At 46.6% G+C, this 14,586-nt stretch overlaps 1 protein-coding gene across 1 annotated transcript; it reads left to right on the top strand.

Annotated features, from left to right (window-relative positions):
* Positions 1 to 59: 59 nt before the first annotated feature.
* ATPAF1 (ATP synthase mitochondrial F1 complex assembly factor 1) lies at positions 60 to 8,640 on the top strand. Its single transcript, XM_082287476.1, has 9 exons — positions 60 to 292; positions 1,275 to 1,383; positions 1,927 to 1,977; positions 2,682 to 2,744; positions 3,376 to 3,426; positions 5,226 to 5,273; positions 6,174 to 6,269; positions 6,859 to 6,966; positions 7,870 to 8,640. The coding sequence occupies exons 1-9, from the start codon at positions 84 to 86 to the stop codon at positions 8,062 to 8,064; spliced, it is 930 nt and encodes a 309-aa protein (XP_082143602.1). The 5' UTR covers positions 60 to 83; the 3' UTR covers positions 8,065 to 8,640.
* The last annotated feature ends 5,946 nt before the right edge of the window (positions 8,641 to 14,586 follow it).

Genomic DNA, 14,586 nt, shown 5'->3' with positions numbered 1-14,586 from the left:
GCGGGCTGAGGCGAGCGGGCGGAGCGCGGGGCGGGCTGAGGGGAGCGGGCGGGGCGCGGGGCGGGCTGAGGGGAGCGGGAGCTATGGCGGGGTCGCTGTGCCAGGGCTGGGGCCTGGGGGCGGCCCTGCGGAGCCGCGCCGCGCTCCGGCCGCTCGGGCTGCTGGCACCGCCGGCACGGGGGGTGCTGGGACCGGCAGCGGGAACGGGAGCGGGAGCGGGAGCGGGAGAGGCGGCGCTGGAGGAGAACCCCTTCTACGGGAAGTACCGGCACAAGATCCAGGAGCTGCGGAGGTGGGCCCTGAGGGAGGCGGCGCAGGAAGGGGGTGGGCGGGCTGTGTTTTGGGAAAAGGGAGTGCTGGGGGAGCTCTTCCTTCGAGGAGAGGTGTCGTTCTATTTTAGCTTTTCGCCCTCATGAGAAACTCGATTAGTTTAGGCCAGTTGCCCTGAAATTCACATGTGGTCGGCACCAGCTCGGTGAGGGTCGTCTCCCAACGTGGTCAGCTTGATAAGAAATAGTTTTGCGAAGATGAAATTAAAATTTTAAGTTAAGAGCATGAATCAGTATCATAGTAAACATTTTAAAAGGCCAAATAATGTTAATCACCCAGCACTGCTCTCCACCTTTGGAAACCACTGGAGCCGGCGAAGAGTATTCCAACTTCTAGTCTTTTGTTGTATTGTAAAGGAGGATTTGAATAGAAAAGGAGTAGGCAGAAGTTGGTCTTATTTTAGGTGTAAGTCCATCTGCTGGCAAGGCCACAAAGGGAACAGCCCAGAGAGGAATCATGGGGTTGAATTATCCTGAAAAAGGTGGGTCACCTTACTTAGCAATAGAAATAAATGAAGCAAAAGACTTCATAGGCACTCACAGAACCATGGAATGCCTTGGGTTGGAAAACACCTTAGAGATCAACTGGTTCCAACCCTCTGCTATAGGCAGGGACAATTTCCATTGTGACAGGTTGCTCAGAGCCCCATCTAACCTGGTCTTGTTGGAATCCAGTGCCAAAAACAAATCCAAAGCCTTGGGTCATAGGAGATATTGTGAAACAGCTTTCACTGTTTCTTAACTTTGCATTGATTTTTCCTGTTTATTGTCATAATTAAAACCTTAAGATTATTTAAAAGCAAACTGGAATGTTTTAGTTATATGAATTTATGTCCAGTTGGACAAGGAGCAGGGAGTTAGACTTGGATGTTCCTTATGGGTCCCTTCCAACTCGAGCTGTTCTATTGTTCTGTTGTACTGTTAATAGTCCCTTTTCCAATTCAGGTCCAATCCAGATGTGTTTGAATCCCGTATGGAAAAAAGAAGTGAAGTGAAAAAGCAGCCTGTGGGACATTCCAAACAAGGAGAGTTTATCAGATGCATGGAGGAAAAGGCAAGGCCAGTTTTCTTTGTAAATCACATACATTAAAGCTATAATGTTATTTATATGGGATCAGCATAATGTTACAAACTTGAAGCATCCGTATCAGTAGGAGTCCTGGAATTTCACTGTCTGATGGCTAAAGGCATTGTTCTGTATTCCTCTGTATTATTTTTTAGACTGTAAATTCCCTGCTTGAAACGTTGTTCAAGTTTAATTAGCTCCAGATTAGTTTGGCCAGAGGAGTGACACAATCCTGCATTCATCATTTTTTAGTGAATGCAAGAAAATTGTTCAATTATATTGTATCCAAAATGCATAATAGTTTCCTTTTGACTAATCCTTTCTGGCCTTGAAATTCATAATTCACACTAATCTTATTTACTTCACCTCATCAATCACTTATTTTATTAAAAATACACTGCAGTGATCTTCAAGTATCTTGAGCTCCCACTCAGGAGTTTCTGGCAGCAGGTAGGTTAGGTGTGGCAGGGAAGGCAAATAAATGGTATTAAAGCATTAGCTGTAAAACTAAAGAAGGATGTTTTCTTGCAGGCAGAAGGCTTGGGCAGCAAGACATCAAAGGGAGGATTCACAAGGGATAAGGTAAGGGAAATGAACCTAAGTGTTAGGAGGGGGCATTGTGGCAAGGCAAGGGTGTGGATTGACTGTATTGCCACAGTTGGTGCTTCAGTCAAGAACACTTTGATATAATCCTGCTGTTCCTTATGCTGCATTTCAGTGTAAAATTTTAGTTTACTGTTGGGATCATGTTCAACCTCAAAACTCCTGGCATTCTGGGTTTTTATTATCCTGTCCTTTCTCTGTGACACGCTGGAAGTTCCTTCCAGTTGGGGGATCTGTTCTGAACAATAAATGGAAAGGGTTAAGCTGCTTTTACAGCATGGAAATACATTTGCAGTGATCAGCCAGCCCAGGGACAGGGGAATTCCCTTTCACATTTTTTTATTTTGGTAAAGTCTCAGTGTAAATCTGCCAAAGAGCACGCGTTTGAGGTGGCTGAAGGCAAAAGGCTGCAGCTCCTCTTGCAGCTTCAGCAGGGATCTGCACAAGTGGAGCAAAGCATGTGCTGTGTCCTGAAAGAATCTACTCTGCCTCTGTGTGAATTCACGTCTCAGTGTGTTGCTGCTGTATTTTACTTGGCAATTAAAGGAACTAATTAACACTATAAATTGAATTAAGTTCCTTTAGGTTGATTTTTTTTCTCTGTAATTGCATCCATTCATTCTGGATTCCTACATGATCACAGAACTGCCATCATGCCAGATTCTTTATGCTTTCTCTTGCAGACACTTGATTCAATTCTTAATGTTGAGATGGTGAAAGAAAAATCAGCAGGGGAGATAACACAGGTGATGGATTTAAATTTAATAAACTTTGCTTCACATCTGTGCTTAACAGTAATCTATGTGTAAGGATGGAAATCTTACTTAGACTGAAAAATAAAACGCAACTGTGGATGTATGTTTATAAGAAGCACGTTCACATGGATATCCATTGGAGAAGATAAAGTTTTCTCCATCTAGGTGAGTCCTTCTAGGAGGTACTAGGAGGTACAGGTACACTAGGGTATTGCTGTCCTGCTGTGGTGAAGAAAAAGACTGTCAACACAGAGGAGCATTATGCAAAGACTTGTCTTCTGTTGAAAATGTTTTATATGTTCTTTATTAAAAAAAACATCACCACCACCACCAAAAAAACCCAACCAAAAGTCATTAGTGTGATGCAAGAAGCACTTCTGATGGTTAATAAATACTGAGCCACCTCTGAGCCCACTGCAGATTTCTTTTACCTGGTTGGAATCTGTCATTTGGCACAAGTACTCTGGAACCTTAGGAGAAGTGTGTTGCATTAGCAGGAAAGTCAGGCTTGATTGAAAAATGACTTCTCAAAGTGCTTACAAAGGTTAGTTGACATTTCAAAGCATTTAACACTGCTGCTAAATGCTGAACTTTAACTGTATCTCATCTTTGTTTTCTACAGATTTGGAATCAGTATTTTTCTGCAAAAGACACGGTTTATGCTGTTATTCCTGTAAGTAGTTCCCCTGTAGTTCTGCACTTGAAAAGCCAGCATGCAAAGCTTTCCAGTGGTGATTCTGCTGCTTTTAAAATCAGTCATTAAAGGAAAATGAGGTTTCAAGAAAAAATTTATTTTCTGGGTTGAGTGATTTTATTGCCCCAAACAAAGGCTGTTGTTTCCAGAAATGCATATCCCTTTTTTTCTCACTCAGAGGAGTTTCAATAAATCAAGGGCCTTTTTCTGCACACCTGGCTGGAATTGCCAGGTTTATTTTAATGCAAGCATCCAATACTCTTCGCATGGCCCTAGTGTTTAGAAGCAGCGTTTATATTTTTATTTACTTTTTCTCAGAGTTGCTTGTTTCTTTGCCCTCTTCCCTGCAGCACAGGCAGCTGCCTCAAGGTTAATGTGGCAGTCCTAGAGCACTTGGCTGGTAACTTGCATGTGGCTAATCACTTTTGACTTACTTTCATATATTTACAGTTATTGGCAGCACTGCCTTTCGTTGAGATTGCAGGGTGTTTCCTGAGATAAGATCATATTTCTTACTCCTGATAACTTTTCCAGATGTTAATGGTTTTTAGTTTGCATTAGGCTGAAGGAGGCTTTTTTCACTTTGGGGATTTCTCTTTATTCTTTTCTTCAGGATCATTCTGTGATTGCAATCTCTTAAATCTATCTTTCCACAACTGTGTTTCTTGAGTTCTTGAAACCTCATTTAGATCTGGGGTCTGATTTGTAATTGTATTTGGCCCTTTGAGCTGCAACTGAATTCAGTGGGAGGCAGTATTCTAAATGTGTGATGTGCTGTATGCTCTGAAAGTGGAAGTGTGGGATTTGAAGTCAAGCAGGTTCTTGTTTCAGTTTTCCCAACATGTGGATGTTGTGAAAATAGTTTGACTTGCACATTTACTGTAGCAGAGGGCCAGAGCCAGGGACTCCAGTTAAAAAGATGTAGGTCTTTCATTAATGGGGCTGGCACTGTGCTTTGGTGCACTGTTTTAGGAGGAGTGTTGGAAGCTTTTTAAGACTTCAATGCAAACCAGATCCCAGGCACATGAGGAAGCAGTTCATGGTGTCATCGAGGGGAAAAAAACCCTTTGTCTTTTGCCAGAAGCTTTCCATTGGCTGGAAGAAAGGCCTTGCATAATTCTCCAGTGCTCAAAAGTACACACGAAGGAATTTCTTGTTGATGAATGGCATATGTTTTCTTTCCTGAACACCTGAGAGTAGATATTAATATAGTGCTGGGAAGCAAAAAAAAATTAGGCAAAAGATTTGGGGAAACACGGAGAACATGTGAATGAGATTGCCAGGTTTCATCAGGGCTGACCAAATAGGGTTGTGGTTTCAATTTAAACATAAGCAGTAAGTATGTTATTGTGTGTATATATATGGGCTGCACTTTTATACTGAAGAACAGATGACAATGATGTAAATCCACAATTTGGAGCCAGGGTTGTGTTGTCTCGCTCAGCTGTTGACACTACATGATGCAGTGGAGCAATTACTGAAAGAGGATGTAATGTAAGCCTCAGGCTTGGAGCCCCCACATCCAAGGAATAAAGCTCTGGATCCAGGGAGTTTGCTGTTGCATCTTAGAGACAGCCTTGTTAAATTGGGATACTGATGACTTTCAGGTAAATAAGAACAAAATTTGGCTTTCCACGCACTCATTGCCATCTGTCCCCGCAGTGGGACCTTCTCCAGATGGAAGTTGTACCCACTAAAGGTTAATGAGGTGATTGTGAACAACTCTGCATCCACGTTTGTGTTATGAAAATTGAACTTCTCTTTCTCCTTCCCCAAAGGCAGACAAGTTTGATTTGATCTGGAAGAGAGCCCAGAAATGTCCATCGGTACGTACAGCAGTGCGTGGTTGTAGAGCTGAAATGCCTCTCCTCTTCAAACCTAACCCATAAACTTTTGGTCCTCCTGTGTTCATACCCATTGTATCAGCCTGATTAGTAAAATCCGGGTGTTCAAACACTTGTCTAGTGCTCAGATAAAGCAATGGCTATTCCTATGTGTTGAACAGTTTGATCTAGATAGAAGAGATGGAGGGTTGAGAGAACAGCAGCACAGAATCTCCCAGGGAATGGAGACTTTACTGGGTTGATGGATTAGTCCTACCTACTTCACTTGCCAAGAGCAAGATCAAATGTATCTGGCTTCCTGAGCTACTTGGAGATGGGGAAGTTATTTATAGCCTGAAGTGCACTTCTGCACAGTGCACTGGCATTCGGTCAGGTATCCTGCATGATTTTCTGCTCCCATGTTGTCCTTCCCTTGGTGTGGGAGAACAAGCAAGTCTGTAGCCTCTGGAGCTGGATAGGCTGTAAATCTCTAGAGAGAAGATGCTTGCTGCCTGTTCTGGAGCAGCTGATAAAATGACAGGATTAAATGCTCTGAATGCTCCTTACCTTTTATTTGACCATTTCTGCTGTTAGTTTTCAGGGTGAGAACAAAAAAGTCAGGGTCTGAATGTTCTCCACTTTCCTTTTTATGTCTCAAAATACTGATAAAAGTATTTCCCAACATATTTTGTAATGAAATAATAGTGATAGGCTAATTCTGCTTTATTGTGTGCTTTGAAGTCTGGTTCTTGCTGTTCTCTCACTCCTGGTGGGGCAAAGAAACCCTTTTTTCTGCTGTGGTTCTGTTACTAAAGCATTAATGCTGGAGGCCAGTGTGACACAGGCCTCATTTTGTTCTATGGAAGGGAAAATTGGTTTGGTTTTTTTATCATGTCTCTGCAGTTTCTGTATGCTTTGCCAAGGAAAGAAGGCTATGAGTTCTTCGTGGGGCAGTGGTCTGGAACAGAATTACACTTCACTTCCCTGATAAACGTTCAGGTGAGTGTTTGAGATAAAAGTTCAAAATTGGCTTAGGATCCAGAAATAGATAATATCAGCATATTGCAGTATGTGGTATTTGCTAAATAGTTTAATCAACAGGTTGTCTAGCTTAACTTGAAAAGAATTATCATTACAAAAGCTGTTATTAATTATGGTTTAATTGTACATTAGTTACAGGTAAAATAGTAAAATTATTGGTGTTAAGTGTCTCTCTAGTGTAGAAGAGAATGAGGTAGAAATTCAGTAGTCTCAAAACAGGAGCAAGAGCCAAGCTTTTTAGAATGGTTTGTGCAATCTACTTAAAATAGCAGTAGATGTTGTGAGATTAAATGTCTTTCTAAAAATCGTGGGTTCTTTTAAATGCAAAATGGTCTTTAGTCAAGGAAAAAAACCAACCTAACTCTACAAATCCCTTATTTTCTATAAATACCAAGAATAATGAACTTCTAATTAGAGCTGACCCTTAAGCCCTGGGAAGTAACTGCCTCTGTGGCAGTTAATGTTCAAATTTTGTAATCAAGCACCCAAATCGGCAGTGGAGGGAAGTTTTTTATGGGATGCTGACAGGTTTCTTTCTCTCTTTCAGACCCAAGGTGAAACTGCTCCAAGCCAGTTGGTCTTGTACCATTATCCTGATCTGCAGAAGGAGAAAGGGATAGTACTAATGACAGCAGAAATGGACTCCAAGTTCTTGGTAAGAGAAGTCTGCTCATTGGCTTCCTTCATTTTATGCTGCAACTCCTCTTACAGTTTTGCATTAAAACCAAATTACAGTGAAGCCTTTCAAAGACCCTTTGCCAAAGAATGGTCTTACTGTCTTTCTTTAACCTAATGTACTTAAGGCTAGGGAAAGCTAGAAAGGAATCATCAGTCTTTGGTGATTTCAGTTCATGCATTTTTTTTTTTAATTTGGGTATAATAGTTGATTGTTGTAAAAGAACAAAGCTTCTGTTTTTCTTACTAACAGAAGTAAATTTAAATAAAAGCTGTTGGTACCTACAAACAAGTTAAAACAGTATTTTGAAGCTTAATCCTATTTGTCAAAGCAGGAGGCTCCAGAGTTGCGTGTTCAGTTTGTGCACACCTGTGCTCTTTCCCTCTGTGTGGGCACACCATTATTGGCACATCTGTACCAGTGCCTGGACTGGTGGCACTGGGCACTGTAGTGGTGGAACAAAATGATTAAGATATCCCTCCTCTAACTGACCTCCTGACACTCCTTCTGAAACAATAACTGGAGTAATTGGTAATGCTTTTCTTTTGCCCTGTTGGATCTCAGAGCAAACAATGAAACTTTGCAAGTAGGTCAGCTGTAAGAAGGGAAAAACGAGGACTTGGTGCATCTTAGAGTGGGCAGTGATCACAAAAGACACACTTGACCTCTGAGGCAGATGCACAGCAGGAGAGTTGCTAAAACATGTGGTGCTGAAGTGTTTAAGTAGGTCAGGAACAAGAGAGAGGTGGTTTGTTAAGAGATTTGCTAAACTAACGTGGCTTGGACTTGAGCCATGTGGTGAGCAGGACTGTGGCCTTCCTTTTGCAGGGGGACACTGGCACAGTCCCACCCTGATGGTAACAGCTCTGTTCTCACTCCCAGGTGGTCCATGATGCCCAGTGCTTGGCCAACCAGGTGCAGCTGTTCTATGCCACGGATCGCTCTGAGACCTATGGATTAGTGGAGACCTTCAACCACAGATCCAGTGAATTTAAATACATGTCAGTTATAGCAGAGCTGGAGCAAAGCGGGCTTGGAAGAGAACTGAGACCTGGGCACGTTCCTGACAAGTCATAGAGGCTGGCCTGTGGTGAAAGGAGCCAGCAGCAGGCAGGGGGTCCTAGGAGGGGTGGTCCTGTGTCTTCTGTTTTACAGCTTGGATTTGGCCACAGAAACTCTGCAGACATCCTGGGAGAGTGACAGTCAAGCCTGTCTGGCACTGATGCAAGATGAGGACGTGGGCCATTTGAACAACAGTAACTAATTGCCAACAAATGGAGCCCAGTACTTCAGTGTAACTTCATCAGAAAGAGCCATTTTCCCTGTCCTGTGACTTCCTGCTGCCTGCTGGATTGTGGAAATTGGAAATAAAGTGACAGAAGGGGAACTATGTAACGGGCTGTACTGACATCAGGACAGAGATGACAACCAGTGTTTCTTCTCAGTAAACGCATTTTGAATGCCCTCCACCATTATAATTGCATGGTTCAGTGCTTTTTAATCTGTGTGGAATTCATACAGGCTTGTCCATCGAGAGGAAAGAATAGGAGCAATGCTCTAAGACAGACACCTCTTTGTTCCTTTGTGAGGTGTCTTACACAGATATGTATTGTGGTCTAAGTTTTTCTCAGGATTAAAAATACAGAGTCACTAGTTTTGTTCTGGGAATTTTCTGCTTCTTAATTGATATATTAATTGTATCCTGTTGCTATGCTTCTGTCTTTGAGATGCTATTTTTGAGCAGTATGAACATGGTTTTATTTTTTTAGTATATTTTTAATACTGTAGAGGAATCATTGCCTGTTTTACGGGATTATTTTTTCTCAGACTGGCATCTAGTCAGCCAGCTCACAAATGGTATTTGAAGGGACAAAAAATAACTCTTGTTCCCACTTCAGGAAAGGCACTATCCATAATAAAGGAAAGATGGACTGGCACAGTGACAGAGAGAGAGAGAGAGAGAGAGAGTCACCAGCTAGCTTCTTGTTTGTCAAGTGACAGCTCATGAAAAAAATATGTTGCTATGAACATGCAGAGCTGCTTTAATACAGCAGTGTTGGTAGGAGCCTGGCATTACAGACTGCAGCAGGTTGGGGGTTTTAAACCTGCCCCCAGCTAAAGAATCCCAAAAGATTCACACTTTGAGCTTCTCTTGTGTTCATTCCCAGCAGAGGCAGGCAGCACGTCCACGGACAAGGACACACTGCAGCAGTGATGTGCAGCCTGTGGGGGTTACCAGCACTGCCACCACTGCACAGGGGGACAAGTAAACACAGGACAGCCAGGAGCTTCCAGGAGCAACACTGAAATACTTCCCATGTCTGCATCTGGGCCACATTGCACCCTGACAGCCTGCTGGAGCTGGCAAGCATTCCCTCCTTTGCCAAAAAATGGGGGCAAGAAGTTTGTCTCTGTTGGAGGGCATGGCTGATACCAATTCTCTTCATTAACCACAAGCTGATACGGAGCTGTGATGAGTTATGAAGGTTTCTTGCACCATCTGTTTGCTGTGTAGATGCAGGACCCCGTTGCTGTAATGCCCACTGTCACTCTGTACTTTCTCAGCCCATTCTTTGCACTACGTGGCCTTTGAAAGGTCCCTTCCCACCCAGCCCATTCTCTGATTTTATGATATGAACACTTCAGCTGAGCATTACGGCTACACAGTGCAGTTTTATGTTAGGGTCTCTTTTATCATCAGCTCCTAGGTGTTGGGTGTGAACTCCTGTCCCTCCAGGAAATTGCAGGATGTTTCTAGAAGAGGCACATCTTTTGGGGCTTTGCTGAAAGGAGATGGTCTGGCTCTCTGGTAATGCCTTTTGGTTTCTGTTCATTAAGTGTGTTCAGAGCAGTCTGCATAGCAGGGGAATCATCAATCAGAGCAGGTGTGGATAGCTGTGATATTCTGAACAGCAAATCACTTTTATTAAAAAGCATTTCTACTTCTGGTTTAGTGTTCATGCTCCATTTATCATTTTTCCTTAGCTGATAGAAGAGCTGTTTTGATTAATTATTCACTTCCTGCTTTGAAGAAGTCGAAGTTGCTGCATTCATTTTTAATGTAGCTATAATGTAACATCCCTGGGAGTGAAATCCAGGGCTTCCAAATCTACACCTCAGCCTCTTTCTGAGCATAAAATACCAAATTCTCATGTATAAGGCTCTAGTGATCACTAGCTGCCATTTTGAGTGGTGTTTTTTTCAACTCATCATGTGATTTTTCCTAAAATAAGAACTTCTCTGGGGCTTTTAAAAAGACAGAAATGGCCAGTGGTGAGCCTGAAACTGGGATGAAGACCCATAATAAAAAGGTCCAACAGAATCTCTAGGTCTGATCCTCTGCCCCAGTGAATGACTGCTGCAAGGGGGAGAAACCCAACTGGCCCTACAAACCACCCATGCTGCAGAAACCAGCGGCAATCGTGGCTGTGTGGCTTCTCCAGTGCCTGGGATGCACTTGTGCGTGAACTGTGCTGCCTGGCACAGCCTCAGCATGGGCTGACCACGGGCATGGATGGGCATTGCAAGCTGCAGAGTGGACGCAGACCCCCGGAACTGTCTGGCTTTGTGCAAATCAGAGCTGCGCCAGTTTTAAGTCACTAAAAACTCACATAGAATTTGTAAGATTTGATGCCCTTAGGATCTGCCCTGTGCCTGAGGGCTGGTGAAAAATAACGCTGTTAGGCTTGGCATGGGGGGAGATGTAAGAGAGAGAGAAGGTGGCTGTGGGACTCATGTGCCATCCAGCCACTAGAGGGAAGGTTTGTCTCCTGATTCTGAGCTCTGGGCACACACACAGCTTGCCTGAGCCTGTCTGCTCAGCTCTGTGAACTTCGTGAGTTGCGTGCTGAGAACCCTTTAAATGCCCAGGCTGCTCCTGTATGGTCCATAAAGAGCTGGGCTGCGCTGAGTTCAGCCCACAGTTCTGCCAGCCCCCTGTCCTAGATCCCACCTGAGCTGCTTCGGGGAGGGCAAACATCCTGCAGTAATTTCCCAGCATGTTTTGCTGATTGCCAGTCATTTTTGGGCCAGGATCTTCCCAAGATGGACGTGTCTGGTTTTTAGCCCTCAAATGGGCACTTTCAGAGAGAAGCCCAAGACTCCCAGTGGCCCCATGTAAAACTTCAGCCCCTGCAGCATCCTGCAGCAAGGACTTGCTGGCAGAAGCAGGTACTGTAGGAGCCCCCTCAGTGCTGGCTGTGCTTTGCCTCCAGCTGGAGGAGAGCCCAGGGCCGGGATGTGGCAGGAATTCCCGCTAGGAGTGCTGGAGCAAGCTTTGCAGGCAGAGGCCCATTGTTACCAGCATCTCAAACCTCTGGCTTGCCCACCCGCCCCTGATACCCTGGGAGACAAACCCAGAGCCCGTCCTGCTCCCCGGGGAGAAAGGTGGCAATCAAGGAAGTGCACATTGACAGGCGACGTTCTTACCCTCACTTAAAATGATGACTCCAGTGCTTTTTCATCGGCACCTGGCTTTTTTCCCTGTGCCGTAGAAAATGGCAAGACTCCAGTGCCCTCTGATCCACGGCTGAAGAAATTCTCACTCCCTGACTCGTGAGTTTATGCAGGACATGGTGGAGCAGAGCAGGGGAACTGACTGTTCCTGCATTAGCTGAGGCCAGCTTTTCTGGGCACGTCCTTGTCCCCTCTGGGAACAACCAGAGCAAACCCACTGCTCCCTTTGCAGTGTCTGCTGGTGTGCACAGGCATTCAGAGCCTTCAAGCCCTGCCTGGGAACAAGCATCTCCCCGGCTGCGGCAGGGGCTGTGCCGGTGCGGTGCCGTGCAGGGCATTGTGTGAGAGCCCAGCCTAGTGGTGGGGGCTGGCAGGGGGCTCCCCCACCCTCCCCCCAGTGCAGCCGTGTCCTGACAAGTCTTGCGAAGCTGCTTCGCTGCCCTGGGCCTCTTCCTGTGACTGCCCGTGAGCTCCGATGGAGCCGCCCAGTGCTCTGGACTCGCTTCCGTCCCTGCTTCCTTCCCCGCGATAAATTCAGCCATGCACCTGCCTTCGGGAGCGAGGCCAGCATTCCCCTCTTCCTTCCTCCAGGGCAGACAAATGCCCTCTTCACAATAACACATCCCTCCTTCCCCAAACCTGTCCCTCGGAGCTTTTCCTCTCTCCCAACAGATTCCTGCTTCCCTCCCCACAGCTGGGGCACCGGCTAGCTCTGGGACCGTGGGCTCTTTGCTCTGTGACGTTTCCAAAACCTCATGCAAGGGGGTAACTCCTGAGCAGGAGGTGCTGCTCACCTCTGTGGACTTGTGGGGCTGCAGCTGATGTGACCCCAGCCCTTGTGCTGTTCTCCCGGCCCCTCTGCCGTGGCTCCAGACTGCTGAGGGTGGGAGGACCCCATCTCTCCTCCAAGTATTTTGGCTCCATCTCGCCTGGATGTAAATCCTGGCTATGAGTTGCCTTTGGGATCTTTACTATTTGGCCAAGCCTCTTCACTTTTGGATTTCTGCCCATTTTTTGCTGAGATTTCAGTTGAAAGTTTCCTCCTAGTTTGGCATTTGCTGTTGGGAGTTACATCTGCTCCACAGAGCTCCACCTCCAGCTCACAAGATCTGAGGACATTCTGTTGTTTGCTGCTTCCCTTGGAGAGGAGCATGGGCACGAGTCCCCAGGATGGAGGACAGCAGAGTTGCTCAGCCCTTGCTGGGACTTGGGGTGGCTGTAATGTGCAAGCAGGGAGCATCCAGCATTTGGGATGAAGAAAGGCTTCGCCTGAACCTGCTGGAGCTAGGAATGGGGCTGATTTGACAGTGACCAGGAAGAGTCTGCTGGATTACTTGAGCTTGATCCTGAGTTTAGGGTTGTTACTTTGGCCTGAGAATACCTGCAATGACTGTGAGAGATTCACTCATGAGCAGGGCAAGGCTGACGCGGAAAAGGCTCCGCCTTCTCAGCAGGTCCTGGGGAGGATGCACATACAGAGTCGAGCTCTGAGGTTATGGCTGTGGTACTGGGTTAGCTGATGATGGTGGTGGTGGGAAGCAGCTGGGCAGATGAATTTGACAGCTTGTACTTCCCTCCTGCCTCAGGAGCTGTGCAGGACACTTCACCTCAAGGTTTTACCTTTTCTGAAGGTGTGAGGCACCTCAGCCATCTCATGCTGTAGTGGATGCAGAGCACAGGTGAATCCTGCATGTCCTTCGTGTGTCCTTCTCCCATCACCTGCTTCAGGACCTGCCCTTCAGCCATGTCCCAGATGGGGATAGGCAGAAAAGCAAGGGGCGTCTGGGGTGTGCAAGCTCCGATTCCCTTCAGCTCCAGTCAAAAGTGATCCACCAGTGGCTGCTGCCCAATGAAATGGGCCCTAATTTTCTTCTTCACTTCTAATAAGATGCTGCTGCAGGTGCCAAAGAGTTTCTATTGCACCTGCACCAAACAAACTTCAAAGAGAGAGGGAGGAAAGGAGAGCAAATTCCTTGCAGGGCTGGGCTGAGCTCCCTCATGGCTGTTTGGTCCAGGAGGCTGTTGGATGAACTTATTTTTAAAGACTGCCTCTGAACATTGTGCCTTGAGATCAAACCCTGGCATCACCTGCAGCTGAGAAGCTGGGGGTGGGAAGGAAGGGGGGAAGGAATCTGGATCCTGCAGAGACACATTCTGCTGGATGCACAGGCTGCACGGGGTCACGAGATAAATCCCCAGCTGCAGCAGTAGGGGATGCCAGGCAGGGTTCAGAGAACCAAACCCTCACCCTAAACCCTCCAGCTTTATGCAAACGTGCCCAGCAGCCACATGTTTCTGCCGTCTCAGGCTGCTGGGCTTGTGGTTTCCTTTCTCACACTGCTGCTGCTCCTTACCCCACCTTGCCCTGTGCCCCACTCCCCAGCTATCCCCATCACCTGCAAACGCGTGGCTGGACCGGAGTTTAACACACATGTAAGAAAGCCCAGAAACATTTCCCTCGCTAGAACTGTCCCGGTGCCAAATAATTTGCAGACGTTTTAGTGAGGCCAGAGCATCACATCTCATCCCCAGGGAGCGACACATCACCGTGCCAGGAAGGGAACGGTGAATGCCAGGGCCATGCTCTGCCTCCCCCTGCTGCGACAGCCACCAGCATCACCCGCGGGGTGCACACCGGTGTTACACCCCCACCCAGGGGGCTGACCCCAAAGCAGAGCCCGGCTCCTGCCAAGCCATCCCACGCTGGCTGGCCGCTCCTGCCGGCGCCGAGCGTGCTGGCTCAGGCTTGCCTTTGCTGAGCAGGATTTAAATACCGCAACGCGCTTCAGAACTCACCCCACCTCCGACAGAGACGGAAAGTAAGTGCTCTGTGCAGAGAAAGTTTTCCTCTTTCTTTCTCTTCCCCTCTCTCCGGCTTTTCTGTTTTGGATGGCATCCAGCTTGGCCTGGCATGGAAACCCCCGGCGGTTTTTTGTGTGCGTGCAGAGCGGGGAAGGATGAAGGGAGAGGGACTGTGAAAAGATGGGGGGAGGAGGGGAAAACACTCCGGGATTTCATCTCCTTTCCCCAGCTCCCTGCTGTCCTGTGAAAGCCGGAGCCAGCCAGCGGCACGGGACTGCACGCCAAGAAGGATCTCAGCATCCAGGAATGGTGCGGGGGTGTGGGTGTGTGTGAGTGCCCACC

The sequence above is a fragment of the Coloeus monedula genome (genome assembly GCF_965178545.1).
Source record: "Coloeus monedula genome assembly, chromosome: 9".
In the NCBI taxonomy this organism is placed as follows: Eukaryota; Metazoa; Chordata; class Aves; order Passeriformes; family Corvidae; genus Coloeus; species Coloeus monedula.
Note: the sequence above shows the minus strand (reverse complement) of the source record. Positions and strands in the feature narration are given on the sequence as shown.

Coding starts and splice junctions, on each gene's coding strand:
- ATPAF1 (XM_082287476.1), top strand. CDS start 84: ATGGCGGGGTCGCTGTGCCAGGGCTGGGGCCTGGGGGCGGCCCTGCGG. Junction 1,978..2,681: donor GAGGATTCACAAGGGATAAG/GTAAGGGAAATG, acceptor TTTCTCTTGCAG/ACACTTGATTCAATTCTTAA. Junction 5,274..6,173: donor GAGCCCAGAAATGTCCATCG/GTACGTACAGCA, acceptor ATGTCTCTGCAG/TTTCTGTATGCTTTGCCAAG.